This window comes from Heliangelus exortis, chromosome 8 (genome assembly GCF_036169615.1).
Source record: "Heliangelus exortis chromosome 8, bHelExo1.hap1, whole genome shotgun sequence".
NCBI classification, from domain to species: Eukaryota; Metazoa; Chordata; class Aves; order Apodiformes; family Trochilidae; genus Heliangelus; species Heliangelus exortis.
The window spans coordinates 26260913-26286853 of NC_092429.1; the positions used below are offsets into that span (position 1 = coordinate 26260913).

General features: G+C 40.6%; 1 protein-coding gene across 5 annotated transcripts in view; it reads right to left on the reverse strand.

Annotated features, from left to right (window-relative positions):
* COP1 (COP1 E3 ubiquitin ligase) overlaps positions 1-25941 on the reverse strand; it is a 120084-nt gene that overhangs the window by 63640 nt on the left and 30503 nt on the right. For all 5 annotated transcript variants that reach the window (XM_071751146.1, XM_071751145.1, XM_071751147.1 and 2 more), the window contains 4 exons: positions 24137-24251; positions 20820-20955; positions 8449-8592; positions 184-292 (listed from right to left, as the gene is read on the reverse strand). In XM_071751146.1, coding sequence (XP_071607247.1) covers positions 184-292; positions 8449-8592; positions 20820-20955; positions 24137-24251 — 504 coding nt within the window. The remainder of the gene's footprint in view (positions 1-183; positions 293-8448; positions 8593-20819; positions 20956-24136; positions 24252-25941) is intronic.

Consider the following 25941-nt stretch of genomic DNA (forward strand, 5'->3'; position numbering starts at 1 on the left):
TGTGGACTGTGGCTTCATAGAGCTACATGGATGAGATACATTTACCAAACATGAGGAGCATCCTTTTCACCCTCTAGAATGGAAAAAACAGTTGCTGGACTTTAAACAGAAAATCAGACTGAATCCTGATGCCTCAACATGGTCCATGGAGTGGGAAAATGTTGCTATCTCATTGCATGTTACCTGGTAGACTTTGGATCTTTGTCCTGTGAATCCATCCCAAAGGATGACAGTGCCTTCATAGTCACTGCTGGCGAGCAGGTTCTTGTGGTAACTACTCCAGCTGATACAGCTAAAAGAGAAAAACAGCCCTGGTCAGTCTTACATTAAACCATACAACACAAATCATGCATCACTTAACCAAGCCATCTCACTGAAACATTCCAGAAAGGATAAAACTAAACCCCACCAGAAATGTAACAAGCTTTCCTCCACAAACTGAAAAGCTTTATTGGCTTAATATGAAGTACTTGGGATTTATTTTTTCCCCAAAAAGTCATTCATCTCTAACACTGCAATTGCTTTGCCATTTAATTTTCACACAAAGTCTCTCGCCAATAGCTACTAATATCATCACTACCAAAAAAAATATCATCGTTTACTCCACACGTAAAACACATAGCTCTGTGGATGGTAAATCAACCTCTGTTTAGCACATATGTAAAATTCTATATGTGCACCTATGTGCAAAATAAAATTCAACTTCTGAGAGACTATCCTCAGATTTCTGTAAACACAGAAATGCCTCCCCTCCCTATGCAGGAGGAAATCAGCAGTTTGTCATGGAAGATATTTCTGATTGAAAACTGCAAAATACATTGCATGGGTTAATATTTTAAATCTAATTAAGTGGCTGTGCAAAACTAGATGACAAACTCTAACCATCAGCAGATAAAGTAAGAGCAGCAACACTGCCAATTCACAGTCATGGCAGTGAAATGGCACTGTCTCCACTCTGGTTCCCAAAAATGTGACAAAGCTAAGAAAATGTGTTTATTTGTTCACCAATTTTTGGACCATCTGACAAAAAAAGCACACGAGTTGGTATCAGTTGAGATGCATGTAGCATCTGAACAGACAGATCCAACTCGTGCAGGTCATCAAGTAGCTCTGACACAGTTAACTAGATTATGGTAGCTTTAGGGCCAAGTTTTAACCAACAATATAAACTAGAAGTCCAGAATTCTGTAATTTTTTTAGTGCTGCTTTGATCAGAGAAGCTACACACTGAAATATCATGTAGGTACAGGGAGAATGATTTAGGACTATACAAGAACCAAGAATTTGCCAAGGCATAATACACTTGCACCCTGTTCTTCAGAATTTACACACAGAAGAGGGAAAAGTCCTTTTCCTTTTTTAAGGTAGTCAAACAAACCCTTATTTTCAATTAGTTAAGTAACAGAAAGTAGTCTTGGTGTTATGCTCCTGAATATGGTCAAACTTAACTTGTTGGGGGGTGTGAGTTTTAAAATCAGAGGAGCAACACACACTGGCAACTCATCACAGCTCACCACCGCTTAGCTTTGTGGAATCAACCAGCTTTTCTGAGGATCTGAAGCAGCTGGGTGCTGGAAGGCAAGAAACTCAATTGTTTTTAAGAGAAATTTAAAAGAAACTTGTGGAAGGAATAGCATGTTATTGGTGCTTTCATCTGCAGTGATCATTTTTGAGTGACCCAAAAGTTTCAGCTCTGACTGCCTGTGCCTGCACAAGCTAAAATCTGGAACTTACAGAAATGAGATAAAGCTGTACAACAGCGGCAGCTTTCCACAAGCCTCTTGCACAATGGCTTGGAGAAAACCTTCAGAAAACATCCTCTACAAAGCCTCACTGGGAGATTTCTTAAGAATATCCAGTACAGAGACACATTTGGTGATGCTGCTTCCAGGCTGTCAAACATTTCTCCCTGTGCATGCTTCTGGCTACCTATAGCCTAATCAAAATACACACTTTATGTAAGAACAGCCCTCTGTTTTAAAACTTGGCATTCAGAAACTTAAGTTTTATTTACCAACTGTAAGTCATAATCTTTAACCACCAGCTAAGAGAATGGCTGAGGTAAAGTAGCTCAGACAATACTTTCCCTGACTATAGCTCAGTTAAGCAATGTTGTCCTCAGCTCTTGTAGGCACAAGGACTGTCCCCAAATGCATCATCAAGGAGCTATCATTGCACCAGCTCTACCTTTAGGTACCCACAGAAAAGCAGGTCTTGAGAGTCTATGATTTACTAGAAGCCTCAGAGAGGTTTTAAGTGGCTTCCTGAGGACCAAATGAAGCTGGCAGGCACTGCCCACCAGGACTGAGATGAAGGCTGCAGCAGCCCAGAGATCTGACATCTGGAGTCTTTTGTTTCCAGGCAGCACAGTTACTGATGGAAGCAAACTCAGTTTGGAGCCCTAGAGCTACAACACAGTGAGGCTCTGAGCTGGGATCAGTCTCTTTCTAATGGCAGGGAGTAGACACTGTGCTAGACATTTATCAGTCCAAACCTTTTCACCCCCTGCCATCTTCATTCAAGTCAGGGCTTCAAGCAGCTTCAGAAAAAAAAAAAAAACAACAAAACAAAAACAAAAAACAAAAAAACAAAACAAAACAAAAAAAACAAAACAAAAAAACCCAAAAAAACAAAAAACAAAAAACCCAAAAAAAAAAAAAAAAAAAAAAAAAAACCCAAAAAAAAAACCCCAAAAAAAAAACCCCAAAAAAAAAAAAAAAAACAAAAACCAAAAAAACCCCGGTATGTTTAGCCATCACAGAAAAGCAGGAAGAATACAGCCCAGGGCTGAATTTTAGAGAAGAACAGTCTAGCTGGACAGCTTTGAGATTACATCAGGCAGCATCAGCAGGAGAGGGCCCAGACCAGATGTGCTGGAGCCAGCTTGGCTCATTAGAGGATAGATGCTGGGTACTAAGGGAGCACAAGATCCACATCTGACTGGCAGAAGAGAACTGAGTACTCCAAGTTGAACTATGAAGAGGTTAATCACATAACTATAGCTTGTCAAAAAAAAAAGAAATCAACCCCAAATAAATCAGGAATTCCTGAGTAGGCAGCAAAATATAAAGAACAGAGTTTAAAAGTTCTGTTTCAGATGTGATATATCTAAGGATATAAGAAGTGTCAGGCTTGTAGGAAGAAGTAGTATTTTGTCAGATCAGTCAATATAGATGGTGAAAAATGAAAGGTTTCCACGCCCCAAAGCATGTCCACTAGGTCTTGGCACAGGAAAGATCAAGCTAAATATTGTCCCACTGAAGCCTTATGCTGTTAATTAGGGGTTAACACTCACTTGGAAAGCATTTGTAGACAGAGAGGAAAACAGGAACTGACAGGTGAAAAGTGTTCAGGGATTTACAGACACTAAGTGGTTCAATTAACACCTTTTAAGTCATACACACCATAAATCTTTCATTTTTAAGCAATATGATTAAAGGCTCATAATAAGACAAAACCAACCCTGTTCCAGCTCTCTGCATTAAATTCTCCCCTCATCCCCACCCAACTCTCTTCACTAAGTCTGTAACTAGAGCTTTCTCCTTGACATTGCAGTACCTGAGCTTCTTTGTCACTTATACTCTCAAAATGTAACCCCCAGAGAGCACAATTCAGGGCTGAATCAGGTGGAGGGGAGCTCTGCCTCTAGATAAAGGATGATTTTTACCAAGGGTTAATTTTATTTTCTGGCATCTGTAATGATACAGGCCAGCAAGAAGGCTGTCTTGGAGCTGGGACATTCTGACGTTTCTTTCCCAAGTGGCTTCCCTGGGACCTTCAAAGAGTTGAGAAGTTTCTGCCAAACTGCCCTCAAGGGAAGCACTGATCTTTCTTCCGTGCAATTCTGCTGAAACTCCAAAGACACCAACTTTTTTTGATTCCGAGATGTTATCATTGATAACAAATTGAATAACAGACTCAAAAATGTATGGGGAAACAAGCTGGAGAAGGTGAAAGGAAAGGGCAAAGGTTAAATGGCCCCAAAATGCAGCTTACAGTCCTCAAAACAAGTTAAACACTGAAATCGCAGAAGTACTTAAAAATAACCTTTTGTAGACAACCTTTAAAAAGCCTCCAGCCACATCCAGGGAGAAACTGAAATGTGGAAGCTATGATACAACACCAAAAAAAGCTACCTAAGGCTCAAATAATGCATAATTCAGTGCTGGATTAAAAGGAGTTGTGCGAGGCTTTTTTAAATACTAGCAGCTGTATTTTTTTTCAGTTTTTGCTTTGTTCTTTAATCCACAAACAGGGCTGCAGTTGCATCCCAGAGGTTTATCTTGCCATAAATCATGACAGCTTTCCTTCCTTGGAGATTAGCCTGGATAAACCCGAGCTGAAAGTTTATCACCAAGCTCTGAAGCCCTCTCCTAAGTGCAGCATCTGATCCAGACACACAAAATTCCAGACCCCATGAAGATTTATGTGCATCCTGCAGGTTATTCAGACACACAGGTGGGATTAGTGTTGTCAGTAGCACCAATGCTTCTCTCATGAGCTGGTGTTTTTCTGGCTGAAATATCTCAACTCCAAGATCAAATCAACCAGTGTCAACCTCCCCTCTGGCAGTGAGAGTTAAATGGAACTAAAGTTTTAAACAAGGCACAAACTGCTGTGGTCTGACTGCCAAGTGCTTCAGATCCAGTTTATTACCATGAGTCAACTGATGTCCACTACTTTTAGGACTGCAATGTTTTTAAAGGAATCATCTATTACTGCAAGGAAAATCCACATGAATAACAGCACAAACCAAACAGTTCAGAGACACACAGAACTATGTTACCATTACAAATGTTCTAAAAAAGTTTTCTTTCTAATCAGTCCAAAAATCCCTCTAGCTTTCAAGAAGAGAAATGCTTTCAAATAAAAATTAAATCTTATTGCAAATCGATGCAGTTCCTCTGAAAACTTGACCTAATGAAACCTGAAGGTGTATTTCCTTGCAAGCTATTTAGTATGAACTATTTTTTGCATTGCAAGTATGGGTATCCAGCAAAAAGAGTCATGAGGTTTTTCATCATAGAGAACTCTTATCTCTCCAAATAGCAAAGACCAAGCTGAAAAAACACTAAGGTAAATTTTTTGCTTAATTTAAACTTAGTAGTGAGAACTACCATTTAAACAGCTGACAGCAATATGCCCATGAACTGCTATAAGGATAGAAGCAATCATACATTTGATTTATTAACACCAAAAAATGAAAACAATAAAATACCAGCAGCCTCCTAAAGAAAGCCTCCTGGTGCTTTGTTTTTTACTGCAGTTGACTAAACAGATGCAGCTGATTTTGGAGATCTGTGGTAACATCTATCACTGAAACACAGATGCTGCAAACACAGTGGTGAGCATACAGAATACTAAACAGATCTCCAAAATGTGTTTACCTGACTACACTTGCACATTACCTACTGTAGATTAATGAAGCCTAAAGCCAATTTAGCCTGAACACTCTATCTCCTTATTTTCTCCCCCTATAACCTATGGCAAAACAACAAATCTGCCTCTTGAATAAATTGGAGAAGAGCTGTGGGGCTCAATGTGAGTTGTGCATCCTCTTCTGGTCCCTTCCCATCTCCTTCTGCACAGGGGGAGCCACAGATTCTTGCTGGCCTTTGCTAGGGACACAGCAAGTCATAATTAGCTCACAGGGTGCTGTTTATAGCTACTACACAATGGCAGGATTTGTTTCTTGTACTGAAGCTATGAATCTGTAAATGGGATTTTTATGAGGATTTATATGTCAGCTTGTGTTTTTCCTGGAAGCTTATGCTACTGTCGTTCCTGGGGGATGCAATACACATTTATCAGAAGCCCAACACACCAACTTCCTCCTCGTTCTTAAAAATAGGGATGAGAAAGCTCAGCAGCTGATGAAAGAAAGGAGAATGTATTTAAGAAGCAGGTGGGTGTGAAAAAGGGAGTTGGAAAGGAGGAAGAAAGACTCAGCTACAGCTGGTATCAGGGCTCTGCTCCAGAAAAGCCAGCAATCAATTACTGTTGGCATGAAGCTCAACCTTTCAGCAGACACCCAGCTGGCACACAGCAGAGCAGGACTGGTGCCAGCCCTGTCTTGGGCAAGGGCTTCCCTTCCTGCAGCTGCTCTGGGCCAGGAGACTTGCTCTTGGCCAGACACAAGCCCTCACAAATGCTGTCACCTGTCTGCTTTTTTAAAAAAGTCCCTCAGAGCTGCTGCTATTCCAAAAGCTGAGTCACCAACATAAATGCTAACAATTTATGTTCCAGCATCATCACTCTGAACAAGGTTAACCAAGATCAATTTAGGGTGAGCTTCCCCTGACGTGTCTTTGGAAAGCCCAAGTGCCTGCAGACAGAGCTCTGATGCCACCGAAGGACAGAAGGGACGTCATGAGCCATGCCAGTGTCACATGCTAGCTTCAGCAGAAGAGACATGTCACCAAATCCCATCTGAACATAGAACCCCCTGTCCCTGTTGGGAAGAGAGGTACCAGGCATGTGCCACAGCAGAAATACATCTGTCTTCAATAACAGAAAGGACACAAGCAGATAGAGTACTCCTCTGAAAGAAGCTGCACCTCTACCCAAACTAAAATCAACAGCTTTAAGCCAGGGCTTTTTACAAAAACTATGCTCCACTTGTGTAGAATTTTTCATTATAATACAGGCATGTTTTCAGCATACTGAAATATTTCATAATGAAATTACAGTCGTCATCTGTAACTTCTCCCCCAAGCTCTGCCACTTCAGAACAGCAAGTTTTTATGGTGCTTGACACAGTGCCAGTGAGCCTCAGCTCCAGTGACTGGCAGCACAGCTAATGGATATAGCAAGGATGCATCTGACTGACAGCCTAACTTGATTTGTCAAAGCCAAAAGCAGCCACATGCCAAAGGAAAGTTGTTATGAGGAGGTGCCAATGGGAAAAAAAAAAAAAAGCATTTATTCAGAGGAAAGGGAAAAAACAGGGCAAGGAAATAAAAGACAAAACCCTCTCCACCCCCACTGAGACAGTGTCAGAGAAAATGCATTTAGCATCATCATATATATATATATATATATAAGGCATATATGTATGCAATTTGATAGAGAGACAAATACTTGAATGTAAGCAGTGCCTCATTTGGAACACAAAGCTGACAAGAGTAACATCACTGAAGGCACTAACATAGCTCTGCTCACCAGCAGCTGCCTGAGAAGGGAGAACGAACAAGCACCTAATGCCTGGCAGGATTGGTGTCAATACTGTCAGATTTGAAATAATAAGTTTGGAAGTCATCTCAGTAGAGAAATAACCAAACATCCATGGCTTTTCCTCTTTTAATTAAGGCAAAAGGCACTAATAGACTGCTAGATGGTTCTCTTGTTATGCTGCTCTTCTTTCCAGAATAATGAAGCTGAGCAGTGTGAATTCTGCTATGACTCAGGCAAAAATGGTGAACATATCACAAGTCCAGCTCCATCATCAGTATGGCTTAGCAATACAAATCCACTCTTTGTTTTTACCCATCATGAAAGCTAGCCCTAGGGGCAGCTGCATTTACATCTTTTCCTTCATAAAATAGTCTTACACAATTACCAAGAATAATCAGCTTGAGTGATACAGGAGTGACTGACTGACCTTGAACACATTAACTACAAAAGTAAGAGTGACTTTAATGCTATGAAGGCAGGCTTGCAAACTTTATTAATCTTGTTGCACTAAATTTTGGGTTTGTAGAAGCCAGACTGTTATATAAACTACAATTTTTTTAGTGCTTTATGACTTTTAGAATGTAGAGTCCCACATAAAAACAAACAAGTTCAAAGAGGCAGGAGACTTGTATTATGACACTGAATTGGTTTGTCTGTTTTATTTACTTTTGAGCTTTAACAGAATTTTTGATTAAGGACTTTAAAGTTTTTTAGCTGGATTCTTTCAGCTGAAGCCCTGACACAGTGGTCTATTTCTAAGGTTTATGTAAAAAGTTAAAAAATAGCTTGACAGTAATGACAGAAGCAAAAATCAAGGAATATCTTTTCCCAAGAGCTTGACATCATGAAACACAGCTGAATTGATAAGCAGAAGGCACATTTTTGAGGATCAGCAGCCTCTTGGGGCAAATGATCTGGTCAATGAAGAGAGCATGAAGGAGTTGGTGACAATTACAAAGACTTGGGCACAGAGGTCACCTTGAGACAAGCTAAGAATTTACCTGCAGCACATTCACTATTACACTTTTACTCCCCTTTTAGCTGAGTATGTATGGACAGTATTTGCAAGGAATACAAAAGCAGTTCACTACCCTCAGTCTCTTTTCCAGATGTGTGGACCTGCTGTTATCTGGGACCCAGGGTTCTAAGCAAGCTCTCCACTGGCTCCTGATTTCCCCTCCCATTCTCACCATGGATAAAGAAAGTAAATCAGTTACTGCACATAAACAAGCAAACAGAAAAGGCTCTGAGTTCAAATGCAAAGACAATGCCTACCTGATTTTGGAATTACAGGTCATTTCATTCTCTGGGTAGTGAATATCCACTGCATCCTGAATGACTGTACCATACTCATAGACTTTAATCTTCTTTGTCACCCCAGCAATGGCAAAGTAGTCACAGTCTCGGTCGAACTCAATACTGAGGAACAAAAGCATAGGTTGAGAACTGTGTGACACAAGACAAGTATCAGCAAGTTATTTCACCATCTAAACACCTCAGTATGGCAGAGCTGATAAGCACAATTTGTAGTTAGCAAATACCCCAGTTCAGAACACCCTGGTCAGGTGTCTCACACACACCAACAGCTAGGAGTTCTTCCTCTCAGGAACCACTCTCTTACCCCCTCCAAACACACCCACATCTCTGTTTATTGAAACAGGACCTTTTGTGGCGGCATCATCTCCCTCCAGCAGCCAGAATCTTTGTTCAGATGCTCCAGAGGATTTCCAGGTCAACTCCACCATCTACACAACACAGTACCCAAATGTCAAAGCTGACAGCTCACCCTGGAAATGTGCTGAAAATCCAACTGTACACTGAAAATCCAACTGTACACTGAATGCTCTGTGTGCAGAGCTGGACATTATGTGAACAACATGCTATGGGATGGCTGCCCATTGATGGTTCTACATACAGGGGCTTGGTGAACTCTTAAGTGCTATTGTAACCAGTAAACCAGTATTGGAAGAAAACCAGTTCTCAATTCCTCAAGTAACAACAGAGGATCAAAGCATATACACTGTAAAAATCATGAACGTTATGACTTAGGATTGCTTGTGCAAACTGAAGCACCTTCTTTCTTGAGCTGCAGAGCAAGCTTGTAATAGATACCAAAGAAGTTGGAAGTAAAAGCAGTCACCCTATAACAAAGTTAAGCTGCAAGTGAGGTTGTACATGAAATACATCTGAGAGAAAGGCAGGCAGTGGGTTAGAAACAGCTACTGTCACTGCTACCTTCACAACTTGGAAAGGCTCAAGAGACATCTAATAGACACCTAGCAGGCAAGGGAGTAAACCTTAAACCTGAGTCACGGTTTAACACTGGTCCGGCAATTAAACCGAGTAACAGACGCTCTCTCAATCTCTCTCTCCTTCCTGATAAAGGAAGGAGAGAGAATAAGGGAGAGAGACTTATGGGTTGGAAACTAAACTACACAACTTTAATGAAACTAACGATAATTAGGAAAAATTACTGTACATACAAATATACAGGAAAATTGATACCATCTTCCTCCCCCTTTCCCCAGTAACTCTCACGTCACCACTGAGGCTGCAGGGCAGCCCTGGGAAAGTCCAGGCTGGAATCCTGGAGTTGGCAGCAGTTGGGAGCTGGAGGCAGGAACACACAGATATGGGCTGGCACGGATCAGGACCACAGGCAGAGGAAAGGATGGAATCCTCCCAGGATGTCGAAGGAAAAAGGAAACGGGTGAAGAAAGGGAAGCAGGAAAGGCAGGAAGGGCAGGAGGCCAGAAGCTGGAAGCTCTTGTGATCCCTCAAATTTATACCGAGTATGACATGTATGGGATGGAATACTCTGTTTGGCCAATTCTGGCATCATCCATTCTTCCCCAAAGGAGGGCTGCAGGTGGGACCTCTTTATTCCTTCTGGAGGGTAAAACGTTCCTCCAAGCTGAGCAGTGTCCTTGGCTCTGCACACTGCTCTCTAGCAGTAACTACAAACATCAGTGTTATCAAGTCCTAGAAGCAGACACTGTCTGAGAAACTTGCTGTTAATTTCAGCAAGTGCATCTACTTACAAGAGACCTGGCTAAAAGCAAAAGTACAAGACAGAAAATCACCTTTATCCTGGCCCAAACCAGGACAATCTGCTTCGTAGAAGGAGCTGCAGCCTGCATCCTGTGTCCCTGCAGGCAGGGCAGGGTGGATGTAGAGATAATACCTGACTACTCTCAGGAGTACGGAAGACACCAGTTTGGTACTCCCAGGAAGGGTTTGAGGATAGCCTTTACCCTCTGGCTCCATATTTCTGTAATTCATGTCAGTCTCTGCTGCTGCATAATTTTTTTTTTCCAGAAACCAGTGTTTGTGAACCAGGCAGCAAATCCTGAATTGCAGCAGAGGAATCACAGAACAGTCATGGGTGGAAAGGACTTCTGAGATCACCAAGTCCAACCATACACACACTCAACAAGAAGAAAAAAAAACCACAAAAACCCAACAAAAAACCAAACCAAACCAAAACCAAACCCCCAAACAAAACCAACAAAAACACAAATCAAAAACAAACAAAAAACCCAACAAAACCCACAAAAACAACCAGACAACAACCCACTTACAATCTCAGCCTCTAGAGCATGCCCTGAAGTGTCACATCTACAGGGTTGTTAAATACCTCCAGGGATGGTGACTCAACCATCTCCCAGCCAGGCTGTTCCAGTGCCTGACTGGAAATTAGAAATATTCCTAATATTAGAATTAGAAATATTCCTAATATTAGAATTAGAAATATTCCTAATATTAGAATTAGAAATATTCCTAATATTAGAATTAGAAATTCTTCCTAATATTAGAATTAGAAATTCTTCCTAATATTAGAATTAGAAATTCTTCCTAATATCTTATCTAAACCTCCCCTGCTGCAACTGGAGACCATTTTCTCTAGTCCTGTCCATTTTCTCTGGTCCTGGGAGAAAAGGCCAACACCCACCTCCCTACAACCTCCTTCCAGCTAGTTGTAGAGGGCAATGAGGTCTCCCCTCAGTCTCTTCTCCAAGCTCAATATGCCCCATCCCCTCAGTCACTCCTCATCTCACCAGCAGCTTAGTAGCTCTCATCTGGAGATGTTACAGATCTATAATGTCCTTGTAGTGAGGGGTGAAAAACCAAAGAAACCAAGTTTACACTTATTTTATATTCATACAGCTTGAAAAATCCTGAGACCAAGGGTATTTAAGGCACCCTTCTACAATTAGACAGCATTAAAACAATTTTAAGAGAGAGGGCTAAAATTTTACACCCCTCAGAGCTGACAAGTTGAAGGCACTGCAAAGGAAAGATAAATTTAAATGCCAGAGTTTTTCAAGATCTTGGAGATATTACCAAGTTATTTTAAAACCTGATGGAAAGAAAGGATTGCAGTCTGACAGTACAAAATAACCCAATGAAACAGCTTGCAACTTGGCCTTTTACTGCAGGCACTTAACTTCTCCAAAGCAGGGGAAGGAGGTACTGTCCCATTTACCACTTCTTGAGAAAGTCAGGTCAAGTCTGCAAAATTGCAAGCCCCCAAGAAGGCAAAGAAAAGGAAGATGTTTATGGCCAGGAATAAAGCAAGCAGGCAGGCATCTATTTAAATAAAATGAGAGGGAAAGAAGTCATCTAAGGAGCCTGACAGCTCTTCCTCCACCCCAGATCTACCCTAATCTAACCACTTTACAAACAGGACAAAAGCACCATTCAGGCACATTTTGTATTGTCAGCTCACTCTATTCTATGGAAGAATTTTATAATTGAAAGCTTCTACAACAATAGAATGGATTTACTTGTACCACAGTCTTAACTGAACTGCTGTCTCAGCTCCTTCTCCTTGCCTTGTGGGTTCAGGTAAAGCACAATTAAACTGATGGCAGTGATTCATCTACTTGGATTCCATTTATACCCTTAGCTTTCTGTTGCTGAAGAAAAAATGTATTACAATGTCTGGTAAAAAGCCAAGCTATTAGAACATAATAGAACCTCTCTCACCTGGGTTGGGTTTGCTTCTCTAGCATTAATTTAATTTTTTTTTTTTTTTAAACTTGCTGTAGACATAACAAATGAGTATTTCAACATGCCAGTAAAAGTTAACACACCATTTAAAAAATTAATAAAAGCATCACCAATGAAATTAATTGTCAAACCTGTGTCCTTCAAACAGCATCAAAGACACCACAGGAAGAAAAAGAATGCAGAAATCAACCACCTAATGCATGCTGGCACCTGGGGCTCCATCTCTGTGCACAATCCTGGTGCAACAAGTGTTACCCTTTCTGCCAGTCAGGTTTCAGTAAGCAATTTACAAAGAAAAAGATGAAGAATCTAGAATAGCTAACCAAGTGGATTATTTATCATATAAAACTAACATTTGCAAAGCTCTGCTTCCCCTGGACTAATCAGGATTAGCACAAGCAGCCCACTTGCATAGCAACAGTAACTTTTGTACTTTTTTTCTACAAGTCTTATAAATACATTTAGCATTAAGCAAGGCTTATTTGCATTTAACTAGCTCCATGGTATTCCTGTCACCTATTGCCTCAAGTTATTGTTTCAGTTTAAGCTCATGCATAAGCAAATGCTTATCTACATGAAAATTCACAAGAGAACTAAGTTTTATTTTGTCAGAAGACACACCAGGGTCAGCTCTGAGGAACAACAAAATTCTGGTTTGTGGATGATACATTTCTACAGGCAAAGGGAGCTAGTCACTAGCACAATGATAATGTGCAACAGAGTACAGGAAATATTTTATTGTTTCATCAAAAAGGCCATCAAGCCAAGAGATAAACCAACTGGACAACTGGTCAGACACAGTGCCACCAGCAAGCCAAACTCATAAAACATGTATATAATGGCTGTTAATGTCCTGCTAAAATAAGAGCAATGTTTTGGTAGGATTCTTAAGTTGGCTTAACAGGGGATTGACAACACCACTTCTACCATCTCAGAGGGCAGACGGAACACCCACTGCCTATGTGTGCTATAAAACTGCCTCAGTCCTATCTTGAGGCAACCTCCTTTAGAGACAGGAGACCAGTTCAGACATAATTTTCATTTTTTAAGGATGCTCTGGATGCAAGCTGTGTTTTAAATCACTTGAACATTAAGTTCCCTTTTGGACTAGCAGCAATCATTGCTCCTCAAAGATAGGCACATCAGAATCAATAAGCAATTGCTCCTTTTTTAGGGACACACACACACACCTACTTTTCAATTCCACATTTCTGACTAAAGCCTAGGTGAATTTTTATATGGAATCCCTTGGAGACACTCCTTGATATTTGAAAAATATTTCAGTGTGCAATAGAGATTACTTATAAAAATCAAATTGAAAAGAATTTTGTTCTACAGAAAACAGGAGACACATCTCTGGTTTCCAAGTCAGCTTTCTTTTTTCTAAGAAGTAAATGACCAGTGTCCTGTGGAAATACCACTTAGAGCTGCTAGAAAGTAAAAACATTCCCAAGGGTTCTTGTTGTTCTGCTGCTTATCTTTATTCTCAGACTATGATATTATAAATCAACTGCTGTATTTCATATTAAAACCTATGACCTTGGAGAGCACCTGCAGCTAACAAATGGAATGTCACAATAAATTGCTTCTGAAATACATCTGGAAGCTTGGCTTGATGTTGAGGGCAGATCAGTGAGCAAACAGAGCATGAGGAATATTTACCTGTTGTGCCACTGTACCAAGCCTTGCTACATTCACATTCTGATGGTGTGTGCTGTTTCTCTCCACATCCCAGGGGGACAAATTAGCCTTAGAAAATGCATAAAGATGAGCAAATCGATTGATTAGGCACATTAAGTTGCTGCCTTACCAGAATGGTTATGAACAAGGCAACAGCAAGCCTGGTGTTCACCAAGTCACTCACACTAGGATTAGGAGTTCACTCACAAGGAGCCTGATTTGGGACAGGGGAGTTCCTTTCCAGTCACACTTTAAAAGCCACACACCCATTCCAGGTGTTTCTGCAAGACACAATGCTGACAGAGTGAACCTGACAACAGCAATCCACAAACAACTGGTCCCTACCAGATATAAGCAGAAACAAATATGGATACACCCTTTAGTACCCCAGTGTAATGACTGTGAAGGCCACAAGAAGTTCTCAGTTTGGGGGGACTTAAGTAGTGGGAGGAAGGAGGTAAGAGCCACTTTTTCTTCACTTATATTTTCTTCAAGTCTCTCTATCTCATTTCCTGGCTTCTGAGATATCCTGTCACAACCATCCCAAGCCTCAACTCATGTAGCCTCGTTGCCTATTTTCAACACCTATTTTGAGGCAAAGCCAAAGATGAAACAAAGCAGAAACAAAACATGGATACACCCTTTAGTATCCCCAGTGTAATGACTGTGAAGGCCACAAGTAGTTCTGTTTTGGGGGACTTAATTAGTGGGAGGAAGGAGGTAAGAGCCACTTTTTTCTTCACTTACATTTCCTTAAAGTCTCTCATTTCCTGGCCTCAGAGATATCCTGTCACAACCATCCCAAATCCCACCTCATGTAGCCTCGTTGCCTATTTCCAACACCCATTTTGAGGCAAAGCCAAAGATGAAAAATTTAGGTTATACCATGACCACCAGTGCAGACTGCTCAGCACCTGGGACAAATGCAGAAATTTGTATTAATACCACATACCTGAGAGGCTGTTTTTACAGCACACTGATATTTTAAGGCAAAGTAATTAGAGTCAGTAGTATGCACCAGCAGACTAATTTGTACTTTTTTAAAAAAGGCATAGGAAACTGCTATTAGAGCACTCATGTTTTGTGCTACATCAGCTCAAAGTCTAAATCTTGGCAAATACAAAGGCTACTAAAACAAAGCATATGAACTTTCAGCATTAAAAGACTGTCTTGCCAAAGCTGTGAGTGGTTAATACAAAAAAAACTTGTTTGCTTTTTTTAACTAAAGCAACAGTTGCCTTAGTTACTCCAGCGCATCACCTAAATAAGGTCATTGCTGCTATTTCAAAGCCTTTAACCTGTGCCACAGCAACAAAGACAGACAACTGCTAGTCTGAATATATTCTGCAATTCAGCCCCCTTTGCTACGAATTTTTTTTCCAAAATATAAACTGAGCAACCAGACCATGATCCCAGACATAGCATTGTAATCTCTGCTCAGGAAGGACCACTTAAATAAACACCCTTCCATTCTCTACATGCATAAGTGTCTAAGCAAGACTCGCCTTCAATTTGTTGTATCAGAAAGCAAACACCTTCATTCCTAAGAATCACTTTAATTTGGCTTAGATATGATCCCCAAATTACCAGAAAATTGCCAGATTTGTCATCTCAAAGTTGTTCTGGCTACTTGAATTATGGCCTCTCAATGGGTCAGATTCAAGTCTAATGAAAACAACAGGACAGAGAACCCCAGGCTGGTTCAGTTTGATCTCATGGAGTTGTTTGGGATATTCCAGCTCCAAGTTCAGAGCTGTTGAGTGCCCCCTGGGTGTCCCTTTCCTGCCTCATGCCTCTCCAGGCTTCAAACACCTGATGGGAATAGATTCCCCCTAAGCAAACCTTTTTCATAAGCATAAAACCCCAGAAAGTCAGCTCTGTGAATTAATCTTCTCCCCCCCCCAGCTGGAAAATAGACAGGAAAGGGTGTTGAAACAGTTCAAAGCCTGCACAGAAAAGGATGGTCCTCAGCTGGAAGCTCCCTTATGAAGAAATTATTGCACAAGTCATGCTGCAGTCACACTTGCTGCACGTTTCTCACAGCCACAGTAGGCTGGAATTTTATTTTGCTCTGTTAGAAAGCATAAAAATTTACTAAAAGTGTCATTAGAATCTGTTCCACATTCACTTCATGCTTACAAAAAATCCTTTTGAGTGTAATGAAATGCCACCAGTTCTAAGAGACCCCTTAGCAATGCCCCCATTCCATAAAGAACTTGCTTGAAGAAAAATATTAAAAAAACCAGGAGGGTTTGGTGGACTTAGATTAATCTCAACACTGAAACCAAACCCAAGAGCTACTTTCATGCTTTGCCATCACTAGATAAGAGGGCAATTATTTTTTTAAACCCAATGACAAGAATATACTATGCTATGAGAGAGAAACTGTGCTTCCTGCAATAGCTCAGCTTTCAGAACCAGGATGCCCTCTACTTCAGCAGGAAGCAACCCAGCCCCAAACCTCCTCTAAATACAACCCAAAATCTTCCAGCAAACCATAGCAGGCTTCCAGCTTTGCCTGTGAGTCCATAGCTAGAGACATCCTTCTCTCTACTGCATATGGTTTTTTTCATACACATATTCAGGGGAATGTAGCTTAATTAGCACTAATGATGAGAAAACCTATAGGGAACTACTGATTTTTGCAAGCAACTGAACATAAAGTGTATTGATAAAAAAGCCACTTTACTGCTGGGTGATGCTCTTCTGCATGCTGAAGAGAAGATGACGACAATCCCAGGGTTTAGACACCAGATACACACAGAAGTACAATGAGCCAAAGCTGCTGCAAACAACTCCCATGCAAGTTAATGAGGAGTGGATTCAGTTTTTCCACAAACACCATTTCAAATAAGCCAGACCAGGGAAACGTTAACTAAAAATGCCAACAGCTCAACGCAGAATGTTTCTTACAACACTGTTTAAAATTCAAGCCAAATGATCAGCCTGCCTGCTGTAGTATTTTGGGTAACAATATCTGTATTTGAAAACCAGGGTCTGACGTTTTGCCCAGGCTGATTCACAGTAGATTACCCATAGCTCTGAGAGGATGAGAAGCAGAGGCACAACATTACAAAATACGAAGATGCAAGAGGTTTGAACACTCCAAACACACTTCAGCTGCCTTCTTTCTGCATCCAAGCTTGGGAAATGTTTCCAGAAAGGAAGGCAGAAGCCTCAGCCCAACCTGTATAAAGAGATTAGAGGTGGGAAACCCTGCTCTATGGCAAGCTGCAAGGTTGTCTGCACAGCAGTATCACGATTATGCCATTTAATAAGAACTCCAACCATTACAGCAGATTCTGAACTGCCTTCTCCACTAGATATAAGCTTGCAAACTTGTTTTCAGACCACCACATTTATTACTGCACCAGCAAGGGGTTTGTTTCTTCAAAATTGTCTATGGCAGCTGCCAACAGAGCTGAAGAGGCAGGGGAACAAATACATCTGCAGGAGCTCAGGGCAGAGACCTCCATCAATAGCAGGAGTTTAAACAAGACAGTCTCATCCATACCAACTCCAATTAATGCTTCCATGGGTCCTCCATAATTTATCTGCAGCAGCTGAAGACATTTCTGTCTCCAGATGGCTATGTTGCCAGAGGTCCTGTTTCTCAGAACAAATCACCTCCCAGCTCAGTGTCCCAGCCTGCTGTATCATTAACAGAAGCCTCCAAATGAACCCGACACCATCATCAGCTCTTCTGCCAGACACCCTGCAGCAGAACATCCGTGGGGACAGCTGGGGACAGTCACCTCTCTAGACACCTCAGCTTGCTCCAGCAGGCACTGTGAGTCAGGGCATCAGCCTTCACGAGTCCATATACTGCAGATGAGCCATCTTGAGGAGCCAGAGAACAGGCTGGGGCAATTAACTCCCATGGTTCTGCTGCCTGGTGATGATGGAACAAGGTTAAAATGCCATCTGAAGCATCTTTCATCCAACTGTCAAATCTGTTTCAGGAGATTGCTGTGATACTGTTTTGAATCAGTCAGTATTTTGTATGCTATCTTTAACCTATTCTTCAGGAAAAAATAAAGGTATTTATGAATAGCCTTAATTCCACAGTCTCAACCAGAGAACTTGATCTGACTTCCACCTTCATTTCCAAAAATGTATACACACATTGTATGTAATCCTACAAGAACATGTCACTTCATAACACCTATGCAGCACATAATTCCCAAACACCTGCCAGAGTGTGCACTTTTTATTTCAAGCAGTAATAATAATAAACTCAAGCCTCTACACAAAGCTGAGCTGCTTGTAGGGTTTTTTTACTCAGTGTTTAAGTCGACACCGTAAATCTTAACACAACACTTCAATATATAATTTTTAGCTCCCTACCATTTAACAGACAAGCTCCTCTAGTTAACAAGCAAAGAACAAACAACAAAAAAAAAATCTAAAGGCATGTTAATGCTTTTCAGATAATGACTTCCTAGCAAATTTAGGCATTTGCCACAATTAGGGATAGAGAATGAAAAGAACACTGTAAGAAGCTACAGAAATTCATGTTCTATTAATAGAACAGGCTTGTTTCTTCAAGCAGACAAAACCTCACTGTATCAACACCCAGCATTGAAACCAAGCTATAAAATTAGGGGGAATTATGGGAAGTCTGTCTTTGCCTTTTACTGCAGAAGTTCCCCATATAAGATGCTGGGAAACCAAAGCTTTCATGGCTTGCAAGTCTAATTCCTGAGTCCAAGACACAGGACTACTGCCCAATGAGAGACATCATTACCTGAACACCAGGAGAAACAGAAGGGCAGCCTCCTGCAGCCTCAAAGAAAATATTTTGTCCTGATTAGTCAAGAAGGGATGGAGCCAACGACAACTTCCCTGTGGTAGCATCCTCCTACCCTAAATATTACTCGCAGGAAATTCCTGACACTACCACAAACATTTTAAGCTCCTGCATTTTTACATGTCTTCTCTTCAAAAAAGCACTATGTTATTCTAACTCAAGATTCAACAGATGAGTTGAATAATGTTCAGCAGCCAAGGAACAACTAGTTTCTTTCCCTTTGGAAATCACTACACCTTTAGATAAACAATCTTGGCTATTCAAAACCCTTCCATTGTCACTTTAAGATCTTTCGGAGGAATGGCAAATTTGAAATCTGAGCAGATTTGCTGCCAAACCTCAGGCCTTCTTGGACAGATATTCATGTTTCCATCAAACCCAGGAACCCCCCAGCAAGGAAAACCAGCTTTCTGACAACCAGGTTTGACAGACAGACATCTTGCTACAGTCTGCTTCTTAGATAGTTTTTTTATCCTATTATTTTTTTAAAATATAAAAGGTGGCCACATTTTCTGTATGCCTCTGACAGTGCTAAAGCAATTTTATACATAAATCACTGTAATGCTAACACTGCAGTTTACAGACTCATCTTTAAAAGAAAGCCTTTACTATTTACTGCCACAGCAAGCAGAGAACAAAAGTTAAGATCTGCCAACTGCTCTGAGACATAATGGAAAACTTATTCCTTGGCCCAGTACTAAAAAAACTTAATATACTTAACAAAACACAGTAAATACTATATACTTAGGAGAACTGTGTGTTAAAAAGGCATTTAGAACATTGAGGTACATGTACATTCAGCAAGGATGCTGAAAGTCCCCCTGATTTTAAAGCAAAACTGAGTGACCTGAGGTTACAAAGCCTGCAACATCTTTTCTCTGTTCATCTTTTTCTGGGAGCAGAAAAGGGAGAAAAGCACTGGGGGTTATAAATTTTGCTTGTGAACGTGCATTTTAAGCAAGGTAAGGAAAAGCCCTCCCTTCTTGGGCTTAGGAACTCATCACATGCATCTCCCAAAATCAGGCTGGAGGGGCACAGCCTGGGTGCCAACCCCAGCCCCTCAGCACTGCATCTGGTGGCTGCCACCCTGTGGATGCTGCACAGCTGCCACAGAGCCACCAGCACAGCCAGGCTCAGAATGTGTCCCCGTGGCCAGCTCCTGCCAGGCTAGGGACATCTCCAGCTGAGGAGCAGGGTATCAGCTTGTCCCTTTATCCCCAAGGGTAAAAAAGGAGTATTTTTTTCAGCCTGTTTAGTCTTACACTTTTTATATACACTTTATATACACAAGTGTTACACTTTTTATAACTACACTTTCTATCCTGTTACCATAAACACAGTTTTATTTTAAGTCAACAACAAGCTTTTGCAGGTAAGGAAAACATTTCCATCTTCTTTCCTTGCAAATATGAAACTAATACATTTTAAAAACTTCTTTATTTAAGCCAGCAGATCTTTTGGAGTCCAACATGTAACACAAGTCAAATCAAACACTTGTATTCTGCCCATCTGTAAAAGCTGTTTATTTTATTCATAAGAGCATCAGCAGTAGTGCACTGGAAGTGACCACCCCACATGGCAGGGGATAAAGCAGAGTTGTTGGCAGAAAGAAAGCTGTTGAGCAGGCTTTACCACAACCCTCCCTTACTGAGCACTGTAAACATCTCTTCCAACACTCAAAAGTTTAAGCCATCACAGTTAAAAACAACTATGTCTCTTAATATTTGTCCTGATGTCTGGATCCACCAACAGCATTCAAAACCACCACAGATGCCTAATGCCACCAAAAGCAAGACAGAAGCTTCTGAAAATGCTAAAAACACATCACTTGTGATGAAACTATACCAGCATGAAGAGAACTGAGCCTACAACAGGTTTCACTCTTTATCACAACAGACAGATATTTACTGGAACCTCAAAGGTTCTCCACCAGGCCTCAACCACCAAAACCAGGAATAAGAGGTACCACACACCATGGTACCCCAGTACCTCCACAGCCACACATCCGCAAACCTGGTTTTGGGAAGCAACTGCAAACCATTTTATATGTACAGACCTTAACTTTTTAAACAGTGGCTATTAACTCAGGGTCAGCAGGCTGTATCAGCATTAGCTGCACTGTGAGGGCTGCAGCAGATCTTACCTGGACACTATGCTGGAGCCATTGTAGAGGTCACTAGCATAGGACAGCGTTGCCAGGGGCCGGACAGAATTGTAGCGCGTGAACTTGGACAGACACTCCTGAAACTCATCCAGCTGGCTGGTGGTTCTGCTGTCATCTAGGGAGAAGCAGAAGCATTCAGGAGGAAAGAAATAGCAAGATAAATTCAACTGCAAACAAAAAAAATGACACTACCTCTTCCTGTTCTTTAGGGAAGATTCTCTGTCAAAAATAGGTTCTCACCTCTAGCATTACAGTAAGATTTTTCAGAGCAGAAATGAAGTCTCATCACTGCAATGGCAGGTGAAACTACTGTACTGAGAAACTGTCTAAAGATCACAAACACAGCTTTTGTGGTAAATAAGCTCCTTTATTCAAATTCAGAGCCCATGGGCCATATAGGTTACTAACAGAAAACCTTTAAGTATATCAAAATGCACTGCAAAGATCATATCCGGTTTTCTGTGGAGGTGAAAGCCCTCTTCCTGCACTATTACAATATACCTACATTTTGTATCAATTACATTTCAAATACTGTCAGTAAAACTATAATACTTTTAGTAAAAACTATTTGTCTTGTTATTTGAAAACAAACACAGCTACAGAAGAGTTGTATCAGGGCTGGAGAAGGAAGACAAACTTGAAACTAAGACTTCCTGTATGACAAGTTTTGTGAAAATTTACATTCAGCAGACAAGGTGAAATGGAACCAGTCTGAACAATGATGATAAATATTCTGTGGGAAGTTGAAAATGTTACTACAGAAGTTAAAAGTAAAGCATATAGAAAGCTGAAAGTCAACACCAATTCCTCAGAAGTTCCAGTTTTTCTCAGTATGAAAAGAATTTTGTGAAAACCATTCAAAAATTTAGAATTTCCTAAATAAGGAAAAATTCTTAACTTACCACATGGGCAAGCAGACACGTATCTGTGCACATATCAAACATTAGGTAGAGTCTTCAGGCTTTTTCACAAACCCCAAAATTTATAGCAACTCTCCCATGTTTGCCATCCTTAACTGTTTTTTTTATCAACAGCATAAGGAAACAGAGTTCCACTTACTGAAAAGCTTTGTTAATACAGGGATGGAAAAAACATAAAAGAGCAAAATTGATCTATAAGAGCAAAATAGATCTGTGATTTCTTGTGGGAAAAGAGAGAGAGAGTAACTACTTTCTGCACTCTGGTAATTCCTTGCCATCAGAAAATATTACCCTGCTCTACAATTGTAATTGAAGTGTCCCTTATATATCATTTAATGTTTGATCATATAAAGGAACAGTGCAGGCTGGTAATTAGCATGTTTAAGATTACCAGCTTATACATTACCCATGTCAGGCGGATCAAAAGGGGCAAAATGAAAAAAGTACTGCTCCTAATTAAAATCATCAGCACCTGACCATGGCAGGAAACAGCTTGAGAAGAAGCATGCAAACATCAGTCAGTGTTTTTCAAAGACCATTTGCTCCTTCAACTCTTTGATAAGAACAAATAGCAGCTACTCTTCCATTTCCCTCATTTAGAGATCAAGCACACACTCCTCCTATAATTTATTCTCTATCTGTGCCTGGAAAACTGAATGTTATTTCTCAAGGCATTTTCCCTGTCAAAGTGCAAGGCCATTTCATAATTACAGTTATATTACTTCTCCACTGCCTACTAGAACAGGCATCTCTAGTGAAAAGCTTTAAATCTACACTAAATCCTATTTAAAATGTGTCAAAAAGCAAGAATGATTTAAGAAAACTTAATCAAGTATCACAGGCTATTCCATATTTAGGAATAAAACCTGCTCTTGCAAATCCTGTGCTCTTGGTGCAGCTAACACATGAACACAAAACAGTTTCAAATTCATATTTATAGTTCCAATTATGAAGAAAGATGCCTTTTAGACAGGAATGTTTGAAAAGCCCAATTTGTTATCCTTTAATAAGCATTATTTTAAAAATAACAGTTATGCATCACCAATACTACATGCAAACATCTCAGTGGGTTCTGTGAAGTGCTGTAGTCTGCAAAGCAGTTGCCAGCACCTCACAGGAAACCACCTGGTAACATAAAACCTGTTTCTCTCATTTTCAGCTTCTGAAGCACCCTCTCAACTTGCTGCATTCCTTGTTAAAATTATCCTGCTGGTATTGGGAGACCTGAGTTGGTCACTGCTCTGAAGCAGGCAAATGATTCAGTCATACAAAGAGTGAGCTCCCATAAAACAAACCTTCAAACTTAAAGCCACCTTTAAGTTTTAAAAAAGCAGCCTTGTTTTTATTTATTTTAAAGGGCATAAACCAAATTAAATTAATGGAGGAAAAGTGAGGGTTTCTATTCCCATCTCTCTTGCTGATCTGTGTCCTGAGAAGTAGGTCCTTGCCTTCCAAGGCTACAAGAATAAAGATATTCTGCAGTAGCAACATCTACCTGGTTCCCTCTTGTCCCTAGGAGTTTTTTGGCTGCTTCCCACTCCTTCCTAGTGTTTGTTACTCTTGGTGCTGCAAGTCTCTTGTCTGCCAAAGCCCACTGCCTGAAACATTTTCCCTGATTCTGGTTTCTTCCTCAGAGGGCACAGAGCACCAGCCCTCCTCACCCTCATAACACATTCATTTGACCCGTTCATTTCTCAAGAGAATCTTGTCATGTAGTTAAGAGCCATCTATTCACTAGGTAACAATTATTCTTATTGTTGTCACCCTGTTATTCAATTATGAATGAAGCAACACAGGCAATTGTGAAAACAGCTTCTAACTCTACAAAGCAAGCCTTAAAACCAAGGTGTGCCCCATGGGACAACAACGCAGCTCCACATTCAGCTTCTATACTCCAAGCCATTTGTTAACAAAGACTTAATCTAGAAAACAAAGGATAACCTCCAAGTGTCCCACTGCACTCTAAATACAGGAAAACTTACCATTTATGTTTATAACCCTGTAGTATCCCAACAAGAATGTTGAACTACTGTGCTTATACCTCATCTAGCTGATAACCCAACCACTGCTTTGAAACATCTGGATCTTGAGACTGAGCAACAATGAAGTTTTTACTGTAGTTTTACTGTAGTTTGCCCTTCACAATACAGGATTACAAAGGAATACATGTACCTCTCCAACTTGAGATGTTGCTACTTCAAAGACTGGTCAAGAAAAGCAAACCAGAATGATGAGAATACCACAAATACGGGTAACGACATTCCCACGGAAGGGAAAAGTGAATACACAGCTCACTTTTGACATAATTTTTTGAGGAGCAGGCATTGTAAGAGGTAACTGATGTCACAACTTGTACACCACACAAGAGGAACTTACCTGAGACACGTGTCATCCTGGTGGAAAAATAGCACTGCTCTAGGTCCTCAAAATGAGCTGTGAGACGCTTGCGGCGTGAGGCCAGTGTGCTGTTATACCACAGCTGCTTTTTGGTCTGAAAGGGAAGAGAACACTTCAGAAAGTTAAAGCCAGGCCTGGGTTTCATTTCTCTAGATGTTACCAAATTAAAGACAATTTTTGTTTTATATATGGAGGGTCAGAAGTGTAAAATGATGACAAATTCACAACTTGTCACTATCAACAGGTCCTATGCACTCCAACTTGACAGGCAAGAATAGCTGGATTTAGACAGCTCTTATTTCCCTCATCTTTGTATATTTACAAATTCCAGCCTCACATGCAGGACAGACACCAGCAACCCACGGGGAGTTGCATTTGTACAGTTAAGACTACAGTAAGACTACAGAGACCAGGATACTGGGCTTCCAGCTTCACAAACCAAACACAAAATACTTTGCAGCTCTCTGGCAGACAGCTTCTTAAAAAATTTTTAAAAAAGACTATCTGAAATAGTTACGGAATTATTTCTTTTGAAACAGCTCTGTTACCCTCTGTAAAGCTAAGCAAATAAGGGCAGAAGCAGTAGACACCATCAGGTTCAAATTTTAGTTTAAAAAAAGGCCATGAAACTCATCATTAAAGCTATTTCCCAACCTACTCAAGCAGTACGAGGTAGAAGCAAAGGATTGAATCTACATAAGCAAGCTCTCCTCCTGAAGCAACAGAGAATACATTTTTTCACTGCTAAGGAAAAGAAGCAAATTCCTTTACTATATAAGCAGCACAAAGAGTTTTAGTTGCTTATTTTAGTTTCCATTAAAAAAACAAAACAAAACACATATTGCATTCTCAAAGCTCATGGGCCAACTTTAAAACATTTGAGCACCACCAAGCTCCCTAATGAACACCCCTGACCATGTACAAGGTCCATAATGCCACTCAAAGGCATCAATAAAACTTCCATACACAACATTCCCACAATCAATGCAGAACAAGCTGCCCTCATTAGAGCCAGGAGGCAAGCCTCACCACCTTTTAACTACAGTTTTCTAAAAACATCACAGCTTGAAGAAATACTCAACACTTCTGAAGAATTCTCCTATCTCTTTTGAGCACCAGCCTGTGAGGGCTCCAGCATCTCTCTGCACATCAGGAGTGATGAAAATTCAAGACAACTTCAAGCACTTAAAAGCAGTCACTTCAGTATCAAGCTATGACAAGCTGCCTCCAACATGATGAGCAATATAACCCAAGCCCAGTTCACACCAAGGTGGAATCATTCACAATATTTGCTTGTTGGGCATCCAGAGGAAGATCTCTGAGCAGGTCTCAGCCTGGCAGATGGTAACCCAACCATGGGGATCCATCTGCAGTTACCTATCTTCATCCAATTAACATTTTGAACTGAACATGTTTTACCAAAATATTTATGGAGCTTGAACAAGACTGGGAAACAGAAGCTAAAGAAATAAGGGAAAGGAAAGAAAACATACCCAAGCTAAAACTACCACATTTGTCCTAATCGAGGACAGTAGTTAGGACTGCCCCATTATCAAGAGTGATTTTTAGTGTCTGAACTCCATTAGGTGCCCTGAAGAGTCCTCTAACAACTGTGGAAAAGCTTCACAGCTTCACACAGGCTCCTTATTTCCAGTAGAAATGCTTATTTCCAGTCCTGTCACAAAATAATACCTGCAGAACTCCCCAGGACCTATATGACTTCTCCACTATTTACCTGTGAAGTTCAGCTTCTGGAAGAAAACTGTCTTGGAGCTTTGTAGTAC